The sequence below is a fragment of the Chiloscyllium plagiosum genome, unplaced genomic scaffold (genome assembly GCF_037043375.1).
Source record: "Chiloscyllium plagiosum isolate Xiang-an unplaced genomic scaffold, Cpla_swu_hap1 HiC_scaffold_13, whole genome shotgun sequence".
Lineage (NCBI taxonomy): Eukaryota > Metazoa > Chordata > Chondrichthyes > Orectolobiformes > Hemiscylliidae > Chiloscyllium > Chiloscyllium plagiosum.
Genome location: NW_028270151.1, coordinates 68,125,881 through 68,150,063, shown reverse-complemented (window position 1 = coordinate 68,150,063; position 24,183 = coordinate 68,125,881). Strand labels below are relative to the sequence as shown.

At 40.7% G+C, this 24,183-nt stretch overlaps 1 protein-coding gene across 2 annotated transcripts in view; it reads right to left on the bottom strand.

The window, feature by feature from the left end:
- LOC122555828 (integral membrane protein 2C-like) overlaps positions 1-21,672 on the bottom strand; it is a 78,319-nt gene extending 56,647 nt beyond the window's left edge. Inside the window, exon 1 of one of the 2 annotated variants that reach the window (XM_043702007.2) lies at positions 21,445-21,672. In XM_043702007.2, coding sequence (XP_043557942.1) covers positions 21,445-21,537 — 93 coding nt within the window. In that variant the 5' untranslated portion in view covers positions 21,538-21,672. The remainder of the gene's footprint in view (positions 1-21,444) is intronic. The other variant, XM_043702006.2, reaches the window with a different exon arrangement.
- Between the last annotated feature and the right edge of the window lie 2,511 nt (positions 21,673-24,183).

The window sequence follows — 24,183 nt, the reverse complement described above, 5'->3', positions numbered from 1 at the left end:
CTCTGCAATTGTTCAATAAGTTTATGGTTCTCTCAGCCTGCTTGGATGAGAGCAGAGACTGCAAAATGGATGAGCAAACTAACCATGGCACCACGATGTAGGAAACCATTCAAGTGCTGGGACAAACAGAACCAGGAAAGAGGTTCTCCATAGAGACTATGAAAAGCTAAACACTAAATTAAAAACCAGAATCTCAAATATTATAATATCAGGATGATTACCTGAGGCACATGTAATTTAGCACAGGGTACACAGTATTTGAGAGATGATTCAAAGATTGATGTGTCAGAAGGGCACTCTGGTTCACAAGCCATTGTTACCAATACTGGGGAAAGTGAGCACTGTAAAACTGGGATAGTCTATATTTGAACTGTGCTGAGACTCACAAAGCAGACAGAAGTAGAGAGGGTTTTAAGCTAAATAGTGCAGTCAAAGGATCAAATGTGGTAAGATATGGAATATTAACGAATTAAAAACAAGGTAAAATAGGAGAATAGTGACACAGGAAATGAGGGTCAGAGAAGAGAAGCAAGAGACCCAGTAATAAGTTAACCCTATGAATACACCAACAGTCAAGACTAGATGGTACAAAAATAACAAAACAAAATGCCAGAGGCTCTGTATCTGAATCAAAGCAAACAAATTGTTTTTATTGACTTCAGTATACACAATCAATCTGATTGCTGTTACAGAGATATGTCCTCAGGATGACAAAGATTGGATTCTGAATATTGAGGGGATACAACATTCAAGAAGATTAGGAAGCTAGGTAAAGGTAGAGAGGTAGCACTGTTTTTCATGGATGGCATTTGTGTAATAGTTAAAGATGACTATGGTTGAGGAGTTTGGGATATAGAGTTGGTTTGGGTGGCAATGAAGAATATTAAGGGAAATAAATCCCTAGTGGAAATGATCTACATGCCTCCAAATAATAACCATAGACGTTAGCGAGTTTTGAGAAGATTTGTAGCTCAGGTTGAGGTTCTGGATGTAGGTTTGCTCTGAGCTGGAAGGTTCATTTTCAAACGAAATGAAAACGAACCTTCCAGCTACAGCCATAATAATCATAATGTGGGACAAAGTATAAAAATAGCATTGGGTGCTTATGATAAAAGGACAACAGTAATCATAGCTGACTTTAATTTACATATAGACAGGAGAACTCGGACTGATAGTCAAAGCTTAGTTGAGAAGCTCATCGAATGCTTTTCAAATAATTCCAGAGAACAGCACAATTTGGGACCCACCAGAGAGCAAGTTATATTAAACTTTGTATTGTGTAATGCAATGGGATTAATTAATGGCATTACAGTAAAGTCACCTCCTGGGAGCTGCAAACCTAATAAGCTTGAGTTATATCCAGTTTGAAAGAGAGAGTATTGGGGGCTTAGGCCAGTACTTTAAACCTAAATAAATTCAACTATGTAGGCATGAAAGCTGAGTGAGTCGAAGTGAATAGGTGTACTAGACTAAAGAATGGATCAACAGAGATACAGTGGCAGACATTTAAGAGGATGTTTGTGTATACTCTGTATATATTCCTACAAAAAAATTCTAACTAGGACCCACCAACCATAGTTAACTTAAGTTAGGGAAGCTTCAAAGATAGGGAAAAAGCATATAGAGTAAATCCCCTGTACCTGCAAACTCCCAAATCACAAATTCACCTATCCATGCCAAAAAGTAAGTAGCAGCAAAATTAAATATCCGTGGGCAAACTTGCACATCCACGATTTTGAACCTATTTTTATTCTATATTTTTAAACAAGCTCCAAAATGGAACCCTCATGCAAATGGAGGAATGATTGACATTGCGAAGATGAAAGTCAGATATTTAATCAGAATATGCACAGAGAACAGAACTCTTGCACCTGAATTTGCTGGTGTTGTTTCAAATCGCAGCTGCAAGCCAACAACAAAAACAAATTGCTATTTCAACATAATACTACAATGTCTACTCTAGACGTGCAGTTACATCATGCACGTGACTAATATTCTTGCTCATATTTCGTAAGTTAATTTATTTTGATTCTTTTTAAATTGAAAATGAGTCAGAAGATGATTCATTATTGCTTTGAAGAATAAGTGAGATTCTATGGAGGTATAGCACAAGCCATGAATCTAAATGTAATTTCTACTCAAGATCTAATGTAAATGGAGAAGGCCAGACATACTTAATATTTAGGACTTGCCAATGAAATCCAATTTATAAGAATCTAAATAATTTAGATTATGGTTAGAAAATATGTATAAAAATGGCATGTACCTGCACAGCAAGAGCTTGCGATGGCTATAATCAATAGTACTAAACTGAAAAGGAAACAGTGACACATTAAGTAGCAGCTCTGTAACACTACATCTAAAATACAGTACATGTTAATTCTCTTGGAAGGTTTAAACTGTCCAGTAAAATGGTTTAACACTGTCCTGTTGCAATTTTTCTAGTAGCCTTCTGCTTATTTATCTGCACAAATCTCCATCTGTGAATGACAAGCAAATGGCAATGTTCTTGCTGCTGTCACTGCTCTGATCCATGTTCTTTGTACAGAATCTTCTGCTCTTCAAAAAAGATTCTCACATACTTTGTCAATTACTTGTGTCTACCTCAGATATCATCTGCATTCAGGATATCTGGGTGGTCTTCCAGAGGTGGCTAACGAAGAAGCCACCTCGGCAATGCCTATTCAACTAAAGAAAGTCGGCAGGTTCATTGAGGTGAAGGCCAAGAAGACTCAAAGCTGTGGAAAGCTGGCAGCCATACTAAATGGCTAGGAAAGCAGTTATAGCTTAATGTCAAGGTTCACAGCCCAATTAATGACTTCAGCTGATGCACTGTGAATGATTGTGATACCAACAGTAATAGATCTATCAAGGCAGGAGTTGAGTTTCTGGGCAATGGCTTGAATCGCAAGGTCACAATTTTAATTGTGAGTTTAAATTTAAATTTAAATTTTAATTGCAATTCTACTTGTGGCAATTGGCTACATCTTCCCTGAGTGGTCTTCTAGTGGTTCAGGGCGTCTGGATTTTCTGTGAATAGTGGGGCAGTGGGGGTGGGGAGGGGGGGTCAAAACTGAAGCATGGAGAGAAAACAAGAACACTTAAAAGAGAGTATTGCAATTCTGAATTAAAACTTGGAAGTGAAAATGTGCCTCAGAAAATTGGTTTTAACCAAAGATTTATTGGTTTACTTATTAGTTACATTATTAATAAGTACATGGATAGTGTATGGACATGCATTTTAAAATAACACTGCTAATGATATCAAGTCATATTTATACTTATTCAAAACAAATTGGCAATCAATATAATAAGAACAACTTAGAGTTGGGCCAATAAAATAGGCCCATACAAGTATTCAACAACCATAAAAGTTAACCTATGGGAAGCAAAGTTAAGACATAGCAAGTAACTTGGTCGAGGGTCGAGTGTAATGTGTAGAGTGTAAGATGAGCATAAAATCATGGCTGAAAATGTGTTGCTGGAAAAGCGCAGCAGGTCAGGCAGCATCCAAGGAACAGGAGAATCGACGTTTCGGGCATAAGCCCTTCTTCAGGAGCATAAAATCATGGACCGTATCGGTATCCTAGATAACACTAGAACAGGAAGTGCTGCCCAGCTGCAGAAACTTGAAGTCTGGAGGTGGAAAGAAAATAGGAAACCACCATGCAGTCCAACAGAATCAGGCAGATATTGCAGGAAACCTCCAATATCCTGCTCACAAATCATTTGTCATTTGAAATTTGACAAAGGTGCTGGTTCCTTGAAGGAATGCATTCTGAGCCATGTTTGTGGTGCCAGAGAGGGCAGGAAGAAGAACGAAAGAGCAAAGGTGGTGGAGGATTCATTCATTTGGGAACAGACAAGCATTTCTGTAGTCGTACATGTGATTCGATGATGGCATTCTGCTTCACCCTGATGCTGAGATCAAGGATGTCACACAGTGGCTGCTTTGTGCTGCTGAACACTAGGTCCAGCTTTGTATGTAACAAGACAGTGAGGAGGTTAAAAAAAATCGCAGCACTTGGTATCAACTCAGTGTTACACACTGATAAATGTCACTTCTTCCTACTCCACATACCTTTAATGCCTGCTTCTAATATTCTCAACAAAATAGATGAGCATGGACCACATCAAATGTGTGCACTAATACCAAAATGGCACCAATAGTGCTGAAACTACAAGTGCAAGGGAACTGAATTTTATTGTCCTATTTGTTTGTGCACTAATAACATTTAAAGAATTGTGGATTATAATTCAAAAAGTAAAAAGTCGGTCAGAATCAGAAAACATTTTCAGCATTAATGCACAAGGCATCCATTTACTTGATTCAGAAGATTAGAATACAGGTGAGTGATTAGAAATTAATTTGTTTAAGTGAAGCAACATGATCTATTGTTGTAAAGATACAGAAGCTACTCATTACTTTATACACAAAGACAAGTTGTACTGTTTGGATTGAGTGAAGTTAATTTTAACTGTGAATCAGTATGTTTTCCTGTTGTGAGATAAGCAGCTTAACAATTCCATCAAGGCTCCATCTGACTAAGTATCTTCTCCACCAGGCTTGCAAAATGCTTGTAGCAATGCACATGGGGATACATGTGAAATACACTAACAACCAGTTACCAGCCTCAATGTACATTACTATAACAAATCCAGTCTATGTTCTTTCAAAGTTTGATACTGGGTGGTATGGGCACACAAACACAAAATGCTCAGATCATTCAGGAGTAATTAACAGCCCCTGTATCCAAGGTCAAACTAGTAACCTTTAACATACCTTTCACCCAAACTGCAAACCAGATGCTGTCTGACTGAATGCACATTCTCTACATTTTGTCTCAGTTCTGAGATCTCAGTTTTAACAGGGTATGATGTGTTCCATACCTCGTTTTTTTTCCTGTTTCTTTTACAACTCTCCATTAAACCCATTCTATATTTACAGTCTCATATTCTCAAGTGGTTCTGTGTGACGTTTTGCTCGATTACTTTACTTTGGAATATTTTGGGATTTTAAAAATTTGTTCCTGGTATGTGAACTTCACTGTAAAGCCAGTAAGTTTTGCCCATTTCGAACTATCCTTGAGCAAGCCATGGTTAGCTGCTGACAACAGAGTTGTTCAGAGGGTTATTACGAGTCACACTTAATATGTAGTTCTGCAATCACCAGTTAATGACAGCAGATATCCTGAAGGACATTAGTGAACCAGATGGGATTATACAACAATTCAATACTTTCACAATTTCTACACAGACTAGCGTTTTTATCCAGGTTAACAAACCAAACCCAAGTTCTTTCAACTGCTGTGATGAAATTTGAACTCATTTCTCCACTAGTCCATGTCACTAAATTATAGGCCAATAAAATTACCACTATGCTACTGTTCCCAATACACTGTGCAATATTGAAAATGCTACATGTAGTTGATATGGCAGATTATGGATTTATGCATATTAAACAGCCTGTGAGAGTTAAATTTAAGTACATTTCCCTCAACAGTTCTTAACAAAGAGATTGTCCAGCTATTAGTTTGTTAGACAACATTTTTAATCAAACTACACTTCAGCTTTAGAAAGGACAGCAAGTAAGTGGAATTGTAGTTAACAAATGAGCATCAGACAACATGGCAATATGTGGATAAAGAAAAATGGTACAGCAAGTCTATTTACAGATCAGTACAGAGTCACAATGATGAACACAGCTGAATTCTGGGATTGCTACACAGGAACACAACACTGGATAAAGCTGCTCCTGATGAAGGCTATCAATAATATAGTCTGACCTTAAGTGGAACACAACTAATTTTAATAATGAGGGCCCTTTTTATAACCATACCAGTGATTAAAAACAGATAAATTAAAACCTGGCTTTTCAATTGATAATAACCACACAACACAGATGTAGCAAATGTGAATAAAAAGTTTCATTCTGGCTAATTGCATTTCTGATGAAACAAATCTCTTGGCCATTCTACAAATCTGCCTTCCTGATATCGCGTTAACCTCATACTCCAAATAGGGACTGGTTGTAAAACAGAGGGATGTTGTCTCCATATGTAAATATATATTTAAACTCTCCTTGAAGGTTTACTGTACAACACAGGGCCAATCTACCTATAATCTCACATCTATCAGTTTAAACCACAAAAAAACAGAAGTGAGTATAAAGTAAGGATAGTATAAAGTCCTGAGGAAGGGTTATTACCGAAATGTTAACTTCCCCACCTCCTGATGCTGCCTGGCTTTCTGTGTTCTTCCAGTCACCTGCCTGGCTACCTTAGATTCCAGCATCTACAGTTTTTTTTGTCTCTAATAAAGTAAGGATAGGCCATGCACATAGCAATGGGATTCCTCCAATTATCTTTTACCATCAATCCAGCAATGATACATTAATTACTTTTTTTTATTGTTTGTGGGATGTCGGCATTGACAGTCCCGAATTACCCAGGGGCATATGTAGGCCAATTCTGGAGTCACATGTAGGCCGAACCTCACCAATTGAGAGTAGTTGCGTGATCACTATTAGGACAGCTTTTTATTGAATTCTAATTTCACCATCTACTATGGCAGGATTAAAACACATGTCCTCAAAACATTAACCCCAGGTCCTGTATTACTAATCTATTGATATTATCAATACACTGCTGCCTATTCACTTATAATTCCTCATCTTTTATTAAAACTGAATTGTCAGTCTCAATCAGAATTCTGCGATGATAATGTCAGTTTCTTTGACATATACATGGGCCTTCAAATTTTTTTATCCCATTTAATTAGATATGTTCCCTTTCAGCCAGTATAATGGATTAGTTGACAAACCGGTAACGTCACTGTACCAAAGAAGCCATGGTTAATGATTTGGGACAGGCCTTTAAATCTGATCATGGCAATTGGCCGAATCTGAATTCATTTATTAAATCTAGTCTAACGGAGCCCATAAAGATGTTGTCACAACAATCCATCTGGTTCACTAATGTCCTTTAGGGAAGGAAATCTGCAGTCCCTACATCAGACCCATAGCAATGTGATTGACTCTTACATGCTCTCTGAAATGGCCCAGAAGGTCATTTGGATGTATCAAACAATTGCCAAGCCTTAAAAAAAGGAACAAAACTGTATAGATCATCCTGCACCGACCTATGCACCAAAACTGAGATTGGCAAATCCAGTCCTGTCAACCCTGCAAAATCTTCCTGGCTAATAGCTAGTGGTACGGGTCAAACTTTGGAGCATTACCTTAGAGACTAGACACAAGCAACATTTGACATCTTACTCACAGGACTATGCCTCATAATGTCCCAGATACCACCATCACCAACCCTGGGTATGTCCTGCCCCAGCAGAGGTGCCTGCACAGTGACATACAATTCAGTGGGAGATACTCTGAGGCTCCTTAACAAAGGCTGCAGGCCACATAACTCTCATGGTATCTGATCAAACATGGGCAAGAAAATCTTTTGCTGATTACCACTTACAGCTGCCACTCCCCCTACCAACAGCTGTTGAAATCAGTACTCCTCCATGTTGGACGCCAACTGAAAGAAACCCAGAGTGACAAGGGCACGGAATATACTCTAGGTGGGAGATTTCAATGTCCCTCACTCAGGATGGCCCGATAGCACACTATTCACTGATCTAGAGTCGAGAGTGTGGTGCTGGAAAAGCACAGCAGGTCAGGCAGCATCCGAGGAGCAGGAGAATCGACATTTTGGGCATAAGCACTTCATCAGGAAGGACTCAGTTCTCTAATCTCTGATCTCCAGCATCTGCAGTCCTCACTTTCTCCTATTCACTGAGCTAGCCAACCTCAAATATTGCTGGCCTGCAGGAGGTCATGATAGCCAAAAAGAGGAACAAACTTACTTGACCACATTCTCACTAATCTACCTGTCACTGATGCATCTGTCCATGCCAGTATTGTAGAACTGACCAGAAAACAGTCCTTGTGGAGATATAGTCTTGCCTTCACATTGTGGATACTGTTGCAAAGACATTTTATATTTAAATGTTGCTTGCTGGAATTAAGGGCTAGCTTTTATCTGACTCAGTTGGAGGGAAGCCCAAAAATGAGCTGAATTGGAGGAAGGCTGCTCAGAACAAGCTGAGTTGCTGGAAAACCAAGTGAGAACAAGCTGTCTACCTGGCCCCTCAATATGTGAAAAGAAAATCCTTGAGCTCAATCTGTTTGTTTTTTTTGAAATTTGTTCCTGCAAGAGTTTCGAAACAACTGTGTGTTTAGTCTTGATTACACATGCCAGAACATTGAAGATAGTCTATACTTTATCCTTTAACCTTCAAAAATAACCTATTGGTCAAAGTGCATTTTTGTTTTGAGAAAGTCAATTTCTCAAAAGACTTTTTTCCCCTAACAGCATGCACTTGTGTTTTCATGTGTGATATTTAGAGAGATAGCAATTATACTTCTATGTTAGAGACTGCATATGTTGACCATTTATTGCATATTTATTGGATAAGCTTTGCTATAAACTGATGATTGTGTTTATTAAGAAACTGGGTTGCAAGATCTTGTTACTGAAAATCATAGATAAGATATTGGCTTTCCTGGTAACAGGAAGCAGTACTTTTATTCTACATCATGACCTGTGGAGCATTACAGTAGAGACAGTGCACTTTTTCAGCTTCAGTTATACCCTCCATCATGCTCTGTGGCAGAATCACCAAGCTAAATGGTATTGATTTCAAACAGATTTAGGAATGCAAAAATGGGCATGCACAAGGCACTTTGGGCCATCAAAAGCAGCAGAATTGTAAGTGCATGGACCAGCATGTCCCACTCTACTGTTACCATCAAGACAGGGGACCAATGATGGTTCACTGAAGAAGGGATGCCAGAAGCAGAACCAGGCATATATAAAAATGGAGTGTCAGCCCGGTGAAGCTACAAAACAGGACTATTTGTATGCCAGACTGTGGAAGCAATTTATAATAAACAGAGTGAAAGGATTCTTCAATCAATGGATCAGATATAAGCTCTGTAGTCCAGCTGCCTCCAATCATTACTGGTGGTGGACAATGAAACAACAGGAGAATGCAACTTCGTTAACATCAAAGGATGGTGGAGGCAAACACATTAGTGCAAAAGATAAGACTGAAGCATTTGCAAACATCTTTGGCCTCTGGAGTTGAATGGATCACTTATCTCAGGTTTGTCTTGACGACCCCAGCAATGCCAGTCCTCAGACAATTTGACTCACTGTACATGATTCAATAAATCTGAGAGTATTGGATACACCAAGGCTCTGGGCCTGACAACACTGGCAATAGTACTGAAGATTTATGCTCCTGAACTAGTTGCCGCCCTAGCCAAGATGTAACTCCAGTGTAACTCCAATCCTGGCATCTTCCCACCAATGTGCAATATTGCCCAGCTTAGTCCTTAAAATAAAGGACAAATCAAATCCATTCAATTACTAACTCATCAGGTGACTCATATTCATCAGTGATTGAAGGGATTGTCAATATTCCTATCAAGCAGAAGTTGCTTAGCAAGAAACTGTCACCAATGCTCAGTTTGGGTTTAGCTTGAGCCACTCAGCCCTTGACCTCATTTCAGTTTTAGTCCAAACATGGACAGAAGAGCTGAATTCCAAAGGTGAGGTGAGAGTGACTCCCTCTGACATCAAGGCCTAATTTGACCTAAAATAACATCAAGGAGTTCTAACGAAACTGGAATGAACGGGAATCAGTGAAAACTCTCTGTTGGTTGAAAACCTGTTAAGGACAAGGGAAGGTGGTCGTAGTCTTTGGAGATCAATCATCTTAAACACAAAACATGACTACAGGGATTCCTCAGGATAATGTCCTAGGCGCAATCATTTCCAGCTATTTCATCAACTCCCCTCATTCCATTAGGTCTGTAGTGGAGATGTTCACTGATGATTGCACAACATTCAGCACTAATTGCAACTTCTGAGATACCAAAGTCATCCCTATCAAAGTCTGCACAACATCCAAGCTTGGGCCAACAAGCGACAACTAAAATTCTCACAACATAAAAGTAGCGGATAATGATCTCCAGTACCTTCAGCATTCAGTCCCTCCAAACTAAGGCACAGTGTGTATCATCTACCAAATGTACTGCAATAACTCACTAAGGTTCCTTTAGCAAAACCTTACAAATCCACAATCACTTCCACCTTGGAGAATAAGGGCAGCAGAAGTAGTGGTGAACCTCCTGCAAGTTCCCTTCTTGAGGCAAACACTATCCTGACTTGGAACTAGATCCTTCACTGTCACTGGCCAAAATCCTGGAACTTCCACCCCTAACAACACTGAGTGTACCTACTCATGGACTGCAGCAGTTCAGGAATGCAGCTCACCACCAATATTTTAAGGATAATTTTAAATGAGTGATAAATGCTAGCCTAGCCAGCAATACCCATGTTGCATGAAAAAAATTAGAAACCACTAGATCAGAAACATACAAAAATCAAATTATGGCAGATTTCAGTGTATGTCAAAGCATTTTCTCCTTCATCATCCCAAATCTTTACCTTTCTCATTGGATATGATTGCTGGGATGGTGACCATACTTTAGTACGCCAGCCAAGTGACATTATTCAAACATGTTATCTTGCATCTTAACTGTAGCACAGTATCCATTTATAAAAGGACTTCACAGCCACGTCTGAAATTGTATTTTTTGGTTTTAGATATCTATGTCCAAAAGAGGCCACTGATTGGTGATCAGTACCATGCATCCTAGGCAATTTTTCCTACCCTGACATAAGGATGTGGTAGCCAAATTTAGCCCTATTCCTGCAAAGTTGCAATCATCAATCTCAATAAAAATCAGGCATCAATATGGAAATCTTACTATTTTCCATGGTACTAGTATGTGCTCAATAATCTGAGTTATCAGAGGCCAATATAATTCTTGCATTTACACAACATGAACATTATAGGCATTGATCCATTGGGTGTGTTCGAAACTGGTCCATACATCAAATTATTTCGAAGTATAAGCTTGGAAGACCACTGTTTCTGGACACTGATTAAGTGTAAGAATTCTTTATGATTAAATTGGCTGAAACGGAAGCTGTTCATCAAGAGTTGCATTTCTTATTTTGCAACCCGACTACACATCATTAAAAGTATTACATTAACTCACATTTATTAATTACAAACAGGCCTCATCAGATTTGCAGAACCATTAATAAAAAAATATTCTCAAGAAACAAGTTTTATTTGAATGCCCTAATCATGAGGAAACTAATATGCATTGCAGTAGTGTCCTGATCGATTGGGTTATTTGAGATTAGCAGCATATAACATAGTGCAGCTGTCTCTTATAGATAATCCAGTCAGCTATAAAAGTCTTGTTCTGAATCTTCTTCAAAGAATTACAATGTACCAAACTTTTTAGTCTAGTTAAATCATTACTTTTCTTTCACTATTCTTTCCCCCAGAAGCTTGCAAACGAACTGAAGACTGCAGTTACATTTGACACATGGTGATTGTACACCTTAGAGGCATATATTATGGTTGATGTAAATCAGTGTATTCACAGTTTTTAAAACAGTTCTTTTCAAAGTCCCAATGGCTCGCAGGTGACTTTGACAGTTTTAAGTGTTCCACTATTATCCTTCTCAGATTTAAAGCAGACTTTGACAAAATTATAACACAGACATAGAATCCCTACAGTTTGGGCCATTTGGCCCAACAAGTCCGCACCAACTCTTGGAACAGTAACCCACCCAGACCCATTCCCCTACCCTATTACTCTACATTTCCCCGGATTAACCCATCTCACCTACATATCCCTGAACACTATGGGCAATTTAGAATGGCCAATTCACCTAACCTGCACATCTTTGGACTGTGGGAGGAAACTGGAGCACCTGGAGCAAACCCACGCAGACACGGGGAGAATGTGCAAACCCCACACAATCGTCAGAGACTGGAATTGAACCTGGATCCCGGGCGTTGTGATAACTACTGGATTACTGAGTCACCCAAACAAAATTGACCACACCATCCCTGCCAGCACATCTCTCTGTGGCATCCACCCAGCTGAGTGGGATTGCTTTCATGTGGTTATATTCTCACTTCCATCGTAGTGACTGAATTAACTTCAAAGACCTCTCTTTCTACTTCAGCATCATTACCCCTGATGTCATCCAAGGGGTCATTCTTAGTTCTCAGCCATTTTGCACCTACATGCTACACCTCCAAAACATCATTCAGAATTGCAGCTTCAATTTCCACACATAAGCAGATGACTCCAATCTTCAACTCACCACCATTTTTCTCAAACCCTCTATCGCTAAATCGTCAGGCTGTTGTCTGCCATCAAGTACTGAAATAGCAGAAATTTCCTCCATATTAAATTGAGAAGAACAAACTCCAGTCCTGAGCCACCAAATTCTTCCCTCTCCCGGATAACAAAGGTTGAACAAAATTGTTCACAACTTTGATACTTTACGTGACCCAAAGATGCGTAACTAACCAAGCGACCACATTCAAGCCACAAACTAGACTATTTCTACCTCAGTATTATCATCAATCCACCACAATTTAGCTGCTGCTCATCCATGTCTTTGCTACCTCTGGACTTGAGTATTTCAACTCAGCCCTGGCCACTGTCCATAATCTGAAGTTTATGCAAGACTCTGCATACTATATATTAATCAACATTAAATTCAATGCATCTATTATCCTTATGTCTACTGATGTACATAAGCTCCTTAATTAAGGGAGTCAGTTAGCTGGACAGCTGGTTTGTATGACAGCAGAGTGTCGCCAACAGCATGGGGTCAATTCCTGCACTGGCTGAGGTTATCATCCAGGTCCCACCTCCTCAACCTTGCCCATTGCCCTCTGGGATTATGGCAACTTTATTTTTTAGTTAAGCAACACTTCAATTTGAATATTTTTGTCCTTGTTTCACATTCACCCTTGTAACTTCTCCCAGCTCTACAAATCTCCCCATATCTGCACTCCACCAACTCTGGCCTTTCCACACTGCCAGCTTAAACCATTCCACAACTGCAAGCCATGTTTTATGCTGCCAAGGGCTTAAGCATTGGAAATTCCCTCCCTAAAAACTCTCCATCGCTATCATTCTACTCCTTCTCCTTTTTAGAAACAGATCAAACCATTGCCTATAATTTCCCCTCCACGGATTGGGGGGGGGGGGATGGGGAGGGTTTGCAGAGATGGATGTTAGGCATTTGACATGTCATGAACAGGGAAACAAAAAAAAGTCTAAATCAAATTTCAAAGAATAAAATGCTCAGTGTTTCAAATGATAATGGAAATTGAGGATTTTTTTTTATTTAACAAGATATTCAATCCCATCACAGCAAAGTATATTGCATAAAAATCCATCAGTGTCCAGCACAAGGTTCATATCTTTTAGGAACAAAGAGAAAATCAAAGTACATTACAGCTGGTTCACTACTTTCTCAATGCAACCAGGAATGGATCATAGATGATGTCTTTGCTGATGATATAAAATTCTTTGGATGTTGGTAAAGCACAACATCTATTGGAAAAGTTACACACAATAATTAAGAGGCCAGGATTTTCGATACAAAGGCCTTTAGATAACTGCCTTAAAGAAGAACTGTGCATAGTTGGGACAATGAATTCTTCCTTTTTATTTTCAGTTTTCTTTGTCCATCATAGAGCTCCTCAGCTATTGTGACGGGGAAAAAGTCAGACTCAATATTAGTACTCACCTCTAGGTCAGAAAGTTGGGAGCTGAAGCTTCACTCCACAGACAAAATCTAAGCACATCCTCCAGCACTCCATGGAGGGACAATCACACTGTCAGGAGTCTTGTCTTTCAGGTACTGAACTGAAAGCTCCTTGATTTTTTAAATGATCACAAAAGATCCCCTGTCTTCAGTTGACAAGAAGCTGGGAAATTTTCCCACATAGTTGACTCAATTGTTATCCCAACTAACATCATTAAAAGAACTTCTAATGAAAGATCATTAACCTAAAACATAATCACTGTTTCCTCTCTGCAAATGCTGCATGATGTTCTGACTGATTATCAGCAGTTTCTGATTTTAGACCATAAGCCTGTAAGATATGGGAGTAGAATTAGGCCATTCGACCCATCAAATCTGCTCCACCATTCGATCATGGCTGCTATGTTTCTCAACATCATTCGCATGCCTTCTTTCTTGCCTTGATCTCCTTACTAATCAAGAACTGATCCTTCTCTACCTTAAAGAATTCAATGACCTGGCCTCCACAGCATTCTGCAGCAATGAGTTTCACAGATACACCACTCTGTGGCTGAACAATTACTCCTCATCTCAGTTCTAAATGGTTGTCCCTTTACTCTGAGGCTGTGCCCTCAGGTCCTAGTCTCTCCTAATCATGGAGACATCTTCTCCACATCTGCTCTATTCGGGGCTCTCAGTATTCTGTCAGTCTCAGTGAGATTACCCCAATCCTTCAAAGCTCCATTGAGTACAGACCCAGAGTCCTCAACTACTCCTCATACGATAGGCCCTTCACCCCTGGGATCATTCTCGTAAACCAAGGCTAGCACATCTGCTCTTAGATTCGATGCCCAAAACTTCTCACAATAGTCCAAATGCAGTCTGATCAAAGCCTTATACAGCCTCAGCAGTACATCCTTGCTCTTGTATTCCAGCCTGTATAACTGCCACTGAACCTGCACATTAACCTTAAGAGAATCCTGAACTAGAACTCCTAAGTCCCTTTGTGATTCAGATTTTCAAAGCCTTTCCCTATTTAAAAAATAGTCTACACCTCTATTCTTCTTGCAAAAGCACATAACATCATACTATCCCATATTGTATTCCATCTGCTACTTCTTCACCCACTCGCCTAGACTGGAAAAATACTTCTGCAGCCTCCCCCCCTTCTTCAACACTATCTGTCCCTCCACCTATCTTTGTGTCATCTGCAAACTTAGCAATAATGTCCTCAGTGCCTTCATCCAGATGTTTAAATGTATAACATGAATAGTGGTGGTCGCAGCACTGACCTCTGTAAAACTCCACTAACCACCAGCTGCCGTCCTGAAAAAGACCCCTTTATCCCCACTGGCCTTCTGCCAGTCAGCCAATCCTCTATCCATGTTAGTATCTTTCTCCTAACACTATGGGTTCTTATATTATTAGCACCTGTGTGGCATCTTGTCAAAGGCCTTCCAGAAATTCAAACAGATGCTGGCTCTCCTTTGCCTAACTTACACATTATTTTTTCAAAGAATTCTAACAGATATGGCCTCCCCTTGACAAAACCGTGCTGACTCAGCCCTGTTCTACCATGTACTTTCAAGTACTCCGTAATCTCATCCTTAATGATGGAGTCTAAAATCTTACCAATAACTTACATGGGACTAAAATAAAGGATAAAAGCAAATTAGTGCAGATGCTGGAATCTGAAACCAAAAGAGAAAATGCTGGAAAATCTCAGCAGGCCTGGCAGCATCTGTAAGGAGAGAAAAGAACTGATGTTTCAAATCTAACTGACCCTTTGTCAAAGCTGGACAAAGCTTTTGTCCCTTTGACAAAGGGTCAGTTAGACTCAAAACGTCAGCTCTCTTCTCTCCTTACAGATGCTGCCAGACCTACTGACATGGGACTGACTGGCCTATAGCCTCCTTTCTTCAGTCTCCTTCCCTTCTTAAATGGGGGTGTTACATTAATCTTCTTCCAATACTCTGTGACCCTCCATGACTCCAATGATTCCTGAAAGATCACCACTAATGCTCTAAAATCTCTTCAGCTATCTTCTTCTGGAACTCTGGGGCGAAGTCCATCTAGTCTGGGTGATTTATAAACCTTCAGACTTTTCAGCCTGCCCCAGCACTTTCTCCTTAGTGATGACTACTACATTCATTCTGCCCCCTGACTCTCTTGAAGTTCTGGTAATCTACTGGTGTCTTCCACCATGAAGACTGATGCAAACTACCTATTCCGTTCCTCCATCATTTCTTTGTTTCCCATTACTACTTCTCCAGCCTCATTTTCCAGCGATCCAATATCCACTCTCTCACCTTTCATAGCTCTAAAAACACTCTTACAATCTTCTTTTATATTACTAGCTAGCTTACCCTCATATTTCATCTCTGCCCTTACTGTTTTGTCAGTTATCCTCTGCTGGTTTTTAAAGGTTTCCCAATACTTTGGCCTCCCTTTGACCTTAACCACATTGTATGCTTTTTCTTTTGTTTTCATGTAGTCCCTGACTTTCCTTGTCAGCCATAGTTGTCCTCCCCTTAATATGTTTCCTCTTGGGATGAATTTCTGTTGTACCTCCCAAACGATCTCCAGAAACCCCAACTGTTGCTGCTCCATTGTCTTCCCTGCTAGGCTTCCCATCCAATGACCCTCTGGCCAGCTCCTCTCTTATGTCTTTATCATTGCCCTTACTCAACTATAATACCATTGCATTTGATCCCAACTTCTCCCTATCAAACTGCAGGGTGAATCCTATCATATCATAATCACTGTCCCCTGAGATGTACGTCACCTTAAGCTCACTAATCAAGTATGCCTCATTACACATCACCAAATCCAGAACTGCCTGTTCCCTAATGGGTTCTACCACAAGTTGCGTCAAAAAAAAAGCTTGTACACATTCAAATAATTCCTTTCATTTGGATCTGCTACCAATTTGCTTACGCCAATCCACCTGCATATTGAATTCCCACAAGATTATTGTGGGACTGTTCTATCTCCTGATTTATTTTCTGCCCTACGTTCTGATTACTGCAACAAGGCCTGCACTAATTACCATCAAGATCTTTTTCCCTTTGTGGTTCCTTAACTCTACCCACACAGATTCAATGCCTTCTGACTCTATATCACTTCTTGCTACTGATCTAATTTCATTTCTTATGCACAAGGGAACCCCACCACCTCTGCCCATCTGCCTGTCCTTTCAATAGGGTGCGCATCTTGGATATTCAGTTCCTAGCCTGATCCCCTTGCAGCCATGTCTCTATGATAATAGAATAAATTATCTAGTCATTGTTGTTTGTGTGATGTTGTGGGCAAATTGAGTAAAATGCTTGCAACATTATAATAGTAACTACCCTTCAAAATTACTTGATCGGCTGTTAATAACTATGGGATACCCTACAAGGTAATAATTCTTATGAATTTCTCTTTATTTATAAGTTGGATTTCTAGTCTAAAGAAAACTCATATTGGCAAATTAAAATTACTGTCACAGCCACCATCACAGACTTTATCAGGAAGTATGTGGAGGGCTGCATACCAAGGAAGTCAATCTGGGTGTTCCCCAGCAGGAAACCCTAGACGAATCAGATCGTACAGAACCTGCGAAATACCAGTGTGAGGCCTTCAGTATAGGAGACCCACTCAAATATAAGGAATCCAAGTATGACCTTCGCAGAGCCATTAAGACAGCCAAGGACCAATACCGATCCAAACTAGAGACTCAGACAGACACACGGTGACTACGGCAAAGACTGAATGACGTCACAAGTTCTAAAAAGATACACTGCAAGATAGCAGATGATGACACACCCCTCCCAGATTGTCTCAATGCCTTCTATGCTCGCTTTGAGCAGAATTTCAGCGAGAGGTAACACCTATTCCAACAAGTCCTGATGAACTGATCCCAACAATCACTGCATCAGAGGTCAGATCAGTTTTCCTCCGTGTGAATCCAAGGAAGGCGATAGGACCAGACTGAGTACCAGGCCGTGCACTCAGAGCATGGGCAGATCAATTGGCAGAGGTCTTCTCAGACATCTTCAACCTCTCCCTGCAGCAGGTCACTGTCCGTGTCTGTTTCAAGAGGGCCAACATCATCCCTGTGCCTAAGAAGGCTCACGCAGAATGTCCCAATGACTACCACCCAGTGGCCCTAACTTCAGTGCTTTGAAAGGTCGGTCATGGCATTAATCAACTCCAGCCTCCCCACTACTCTTGACCCACTCCAGTTTGCCTATCGGACCAAAAGATCCATGTCAGATGCTATATCACTTGCCCTTCACTCCTCCCTAGAATATCTTGACACCAAGAACAGCTACGTAAGAATCCTACTCATTGACTACAGTTCAACCTTCAACACTATTATCCCCTTGAAGACTGATTACTAAACTTAGTGATCTTGGACTAAGCCCCACTCTCTGCAACTGGATCCTCAGTTTCCTGAGCCACAGGCCACAATCAGTGAAGACTGGGGACAATATTTCATCCTCACTAACACTCAACACTGGAGTCCCCCAGAGGTGCCTACTTAGCCCCCTACTGTACTCACTGTATACCCATGATTGTGTTACCAAATACCAGACTAATGCTATTTACAAGTTCGCTGATGACACCACCATAGTCGGTCGAATCTCAGATGGGGACGAAACAGACTACAGACGGGAGGTGGAAGACCTGGAAAAATGGTGCACTGAGAACAACCTAGCTCTCAATGCTGGCAAAACCAAGGAACTCATTATTGACCTTCAGCAGGATGTTACTCATGACCCCTACACATTAACAGCACAGAGGTGGAATGAGTGGAGAGAGTCAAGCTCCTGGAAGTGGTCATCAACAACAAGCTTTCTTGGACTCTTCATGTGGATGCACTGGTTGCAAAGGCCCAAAAATGTCTCTTCTTCCTCAGGCAGCTGAGAAACTTTGGCATGACAGTGAATACCCTTGCCAACTTTTATACGTGCGCCATCGATAGCATTCTGTCTGGATGCATCACTACCTGATATGGCAACTGTACCATTAAAGATCAGAGACGGTTTCAGAGAGTGGTGAACTCAGCCTGGAAAACCCCAAAGGCAACCTCCCATCTACAGAATCCATCTACCAGGCCCGCTGTCAAGGAAAGGCCGCCAGCATTCTCCATCCCACCCTGGCAATGCTTTTCTACAACCTCTACCATCGGGGAGAAGGTACAGAAGCCTGAACACATGCACCAGCTGGTTTCAAAACAGTTTCTACCCTAATGTTGTTAGAATGCTGAATGGATTCACAAACTCATAGCATCCGCCTGTACTTTTGTTTTGGTTTTTGCCACTGTTTAACTATTATTTACTTATCTACGCTATTTAACTATGTGATCTGCCTGTAATGCTCACAAGACAAAGCTTTTCACTGTGCCTTGGTACTCATGACAATTCAATTCAATTCAATATATTGATTTGAACCAATACAAATTTCCTATTTCATCACAATGAAATAATTTTTTTTCAACACGTTACTAGTGTTGCAGATAAGCAAAGCAAAACTAATAACTTTCAGAGGTCACCGGGAGAAACCATTTAGTATGGGTTATGCCACTTTGACAACACCTTATCTACTGGAATCATAGCTGAATAAGATTGGATTTTCCTTTACAGGAATGTATTCCTTCATTATCTAATTATCTAACCTGTCATCTAAAACAGTAAAACAATAAGGACTACTCCAGTGCTGAGAGAAATGGGTTCATTACAGTCAATGAGGAAGTGTTACAACTTGTCTCCTCATATAGAAAATTGAATCATAGGATCATCACACCATAAAAGTGGCCATTCAGCCAATCGAGTCTGTGTCTGCTCTCTCAGAGCAATACTCTAGTAGTTGGCACTACTCTCATGCCCTTTGTGGTCCCATGATCCTTTTCCAGGTACTATTTAAAAATTAATTTTTTTTTTAAACAGCTAGATATGAAGCTGTCCCCACCAGACTCTCAGGCCAGGCATTCTAAATCCTAACCATTCACTGCACAAAAACGCATCTTATCACCTTTCATTCTTTTCCTGATCAGCTTAAGTCAATATTTTCTGGTTTTCCTCTCAACCTTCTGTTCTGAGAACAGTCCCAACTTCTCCAATTTATTCAACTAACTGAAATCCTTCATTCATCGAATCATTTCCATAATCTTTTTCTGCATCCTCTCAAAAGTCTTCACATCCTTCTTAAAGAATGGAGCCCAAAGTTGGGAAAATATTCCCATTAAGGCCAAATCAATGTTTTATGAAGATTTGTCATAACCTGAGAAATGCTGGAAATTACTGCCTTTGGGCTTTATTAATTCCATTGATAAATCAACAAAATACCTGAGCAGTGCAGTGAGAATATATTCAGTTCGGATATTTGCATCTGAATGACTCAATTTGGATACGTGGTTTTGGATTTCAATATCATGGAGAAAAGCATTGCCAAAGTACAAGTCTCTATCCTAATTAACAATCACCAATTCTGCAATTCAGACCAAAAGCTTTTCTTTTAAACATTAAACATTTCTGCTGTGCAGTTATTTTAAATGGAAAACAATTATAAAACATTGCAGGTTTTGAAAACAAAATGATTAAGCAATAGTTTGTGTTTTGGTAAGCTTTTGAATCAAAATGCTTTCCACTGCTGTAGAATTTTCTTTTGCTGGAGAAACTCAGGAGGTCTGGCACCATCTGTGGAGAAAAAGCAGAGCTAACTTTTCGAGTCCAGTGACTTGTTCAGAACTGATTTTGTGATTCGGTGTGGACTTGTTGGGCCGAAAGGCCTGTTTCCACACTGTAAGTGATCTAATCTAATCTGTTTTTGTTTTAGTTTCAGATTTGTTCCAGCATTAGCAGATCTTTGCCTTCTGCAAGTTGAATAGTTGGTCATGTTGTTGGTTTTCTGCACAATCATCACGAAAGGCATTTATTTTTAAACAACTGAATAAGTTTGTAATTGGTCATTAATTTAACAAGTAGGATTTTTTTAAAAAAAAGGTTGAACAGGAATGAACGTTCTCCAATAATGCCGAGCGGAGAAGCGAATGGAGTATCAAACCTATTATAATCTCTGTAGTGCTAAAACTCAAGCTACTTCAAATAAAAGCAAAATGTTGCGGATGCTGGAGATCTGAAATAAAATCAGGAAGTGCCATTTCTGAAGAAGGGTCATCGCACTCGAAACCTTAACTCTTAGTTCTCTCTCCGCAGATGCTGGCAGGACTGCTGAGATCTCCAGCATATCCTGATTCTATTTCCGACACACTGAGGGGAAAGAAAAGGTTTTGTTTTATATAAAAAAATGCAGCAGCAATTTCCTACAGGGGGAAAAAAAAGCATTCGCGTAGGGATATTTTTATATTGATATTCCAGCGATCGAAATTCACCCTATTGTGCATTAACTAAAATGTTTCCAAGTAAACAAACTAACAAAGGCTCTTGGTGCGGGTGGGGAGGTTTGAGTGTGTGCAGGCAGCACAACAAAAATCAATGTTGAATTGCTCCAGCACAACCCCATTGCCAATAATGCAGAAGGCAAAGCGAGACACAGCGAGATACACTGTCACTGCGATTCATGTCCCTTCTCTTTGGTTGTTTGTCGTCCGATTCTTTTTGTATCTAATGCAAATTAAAGGCACAGCTCGGAGCTGTCAGTCCATGGACACATTTGGAGCTACAACCCGGAGAGAGCGATGTTTACAGCAGTGACGCGATTGATATGTCATTGCACAACATTAAAAGCGACTCACATCTTGGGGGATGAGGATCTCGGTTTTATCCGCTTCACTTTCTGCCTTTTCCGGCTTCTGCCCCAGAGCTGCAGGGAGAGAGATTTTCACCATTTTTTTCTGGTTTGCGGGATGGGAATATATTAACCACCCAGTCTTTCCTCGTCAAACCTCAAAATAAAGAAAGGGCATGAAATATGTCGGTAGCTGTCTGCGCTTCCTGCTTCTGATCTGTCCTGTCGGATTTCCCAACATCGGTTTCCGGAAATTTCAAGGACTGTGCGCGTGTGTGTAAAGGGAACGCCTTTTATGTTCATTTTCTTAAGTAGGCGTGAGAATGAACGGAAGGATTAGGGTGATCCTTAAAAGGATGTTGATGTATTAACTTGCTTTCCTCCAGTTAGTTGATTACACAGCAAGACATTTCAATGCTGTAAATTAATTGATTGCAAATTTCATCTTTGCTACAATCCACTTGATTTTAGACACCATAACACATCATTAAACAAAGTGCATCCTGGAGAGAAAGTGAGGTCTGCAGGTGCTGGAGTTCAGAGTCGAGAGTGTGGTGCTGGAAAAGCACAGCAGGTCAGGCAGCATCCCAGGAGCAGGAAAATCGACGTCTCGGGCATAACCCTTTCATGAGGATTTGCGCAAGGGAAATCATGTCTCATACACTTGATTAAGTATTTTTGAGGAAGTAAGCAAGAAGATTGAAGAAAGTAAAACAGGAGACATTGTTTACGTGGACTTTGGTAATGCCTTTGATCAGGTTCCGCACAGTAGATGGATCAGAATCATCGAATCCCCGCTGTGTGGAAATAAGCTATTCGGCCCACCGAGTCCACACCGACCCTCCCAAAGACCATCCCACCCAGACCTACACCCCTACCCTATCCCTATAACCCTGCATTGCCCATGGCTAATCCACCTAGCCTGCACATCTCTCGACTTTAGAGGCATTTTATTATGGCCAACCCATAATAAATTTAGATCACATGGAGTTCAGGATTATTTTTTCAATGGGATACAATATTGGCTTGACAGTAGGAGACAGGTGATGGCAGTGGAGGGCTGCTTCTCAACCTGGAGGCCTCTGACCAGCAGAGATCGGTACTATGTCCATTTTTACTTTACATTTATATAAACAATTTGGATGAGAATAAAGGTTAGTAAGTTTGTAGAAGATACAAAAATTACTGTTAGACAGTGAAGGTTATCTAAGCATCCAAAGAGATCATGATCAATTGGGTCAATGGACTGAGAAGTGGCAGATGGAGTTTAACTTGGATAAATGTGAGGTATTGCATTTTGGTAAAACAAACAAGGACAGGACTTACACAACTAATGATAGGGCCCTGGGTAGTATGGTAGAACAGAGAGACCCAAGGGTTCAGTTACATAATTCTTAGAAATTTGCGTAACAGGTAGGGTGATTAAGGAAGTGTTTAACACATATACTCAAAGGTCTGAGCAACGAAGGTAAATGAGATGGGAACGTCATGTTTAGGTTGTACAGGATGTTGGTGAGGCCTCTTCTGGAGTACTGTGTGCAGTTCTGTCCACTCTGTTATGGGAAGAATAGTATTACATTGAAGAGGATTCAGAAAAGATTTATCAGAATGTTGCTGGGAATGGAGGATTTGAGTTATAAAAATAGGCTGGAACTTTTTCACTGGGATGGAGGTGGTCGAGGTCAGAGTCAAAAAGTGTGGTGTTGGAAAAAAACAGCCAGTCAGGCAGCATCTGAGGAGCAGGAAAGTCAATGTTTTGGGTATAAGCTCCTCTTCAGGAATGTGAAGGAGGCCCAAGGGGGCTGAGAGATAAATGGGAGCAAGGTGGGTCTCGAGGGTGTGCAGGGAAGGTAGCTCAGAATGCGATAGGTAGATGAAGGTGGGGGCAATGGGTGATAGGTCAGAGGGGAGGGTGGAGCAGATAGGTGGGAAAGAAGATGGAGAGGTAGGACAGTTCAAGAGGGTGGTGCCAAGTGGAGGAGATACATTGTCGACCACATGGAAGGGGAAATCGCAGTCCTTGTGTGGAGTGGAATTGCTCCTCCTGAGAGCAGATACGACGGAGGTGGAGAAATTTGGAGTAAAGGATAATGTTTTTACAGGAGGTAGGGTGGGAGTCTGTGGGTTTGAACTAGATGTCCGTGTTGAGTCGGTTGCTGGAAATGGAGATGGAGAGGTCCAGGAAGGGGAGGAAGGCATGTGAGATAATCCAGGTGAACTTGAGGTCAGGATGGAAGGTGTTCATGAAATTGATTAACTGTTCCACATCCTCGTGGGAGCACAAGCTGTTACCAATACAGTCATCGATGTAGCGGAGGAAAAGGTGGGGAATGGTTCTGGTGTAACATCCACATACCCAAAGAGACAGGTATAGTTAGGCCCACATGGGTGCCCATGGCTACCCCTTTGGTCTGGAGGTAGTGGGAGTATTGAAGGAGAAATTTTTGAGGGTGAGGACCAATTCAGCCAATTGAATGAGTGTGTCAGTGGAAGGGTACTGATTGGGTCGGTGGGAGAGGAAGAAACGGAGGGCTCGGAGGCCTTCATCATGATGCATGGAAGAGTATAGGTACTGGATGTCCATGGTGAAGATGAGGCATTTGGTTCCAGGGAACTGAAAGTCGTGAAGAAGGTGGAGGGTGTGGGTGGTGTCTCGACTATATGTGGGGAGATCCTGAACCAAGGGGGAACAGGATGGTGTCAAGGCATGCAGAGATAAGTTCAGTGGGGCAGGGGCAGCGGAGAT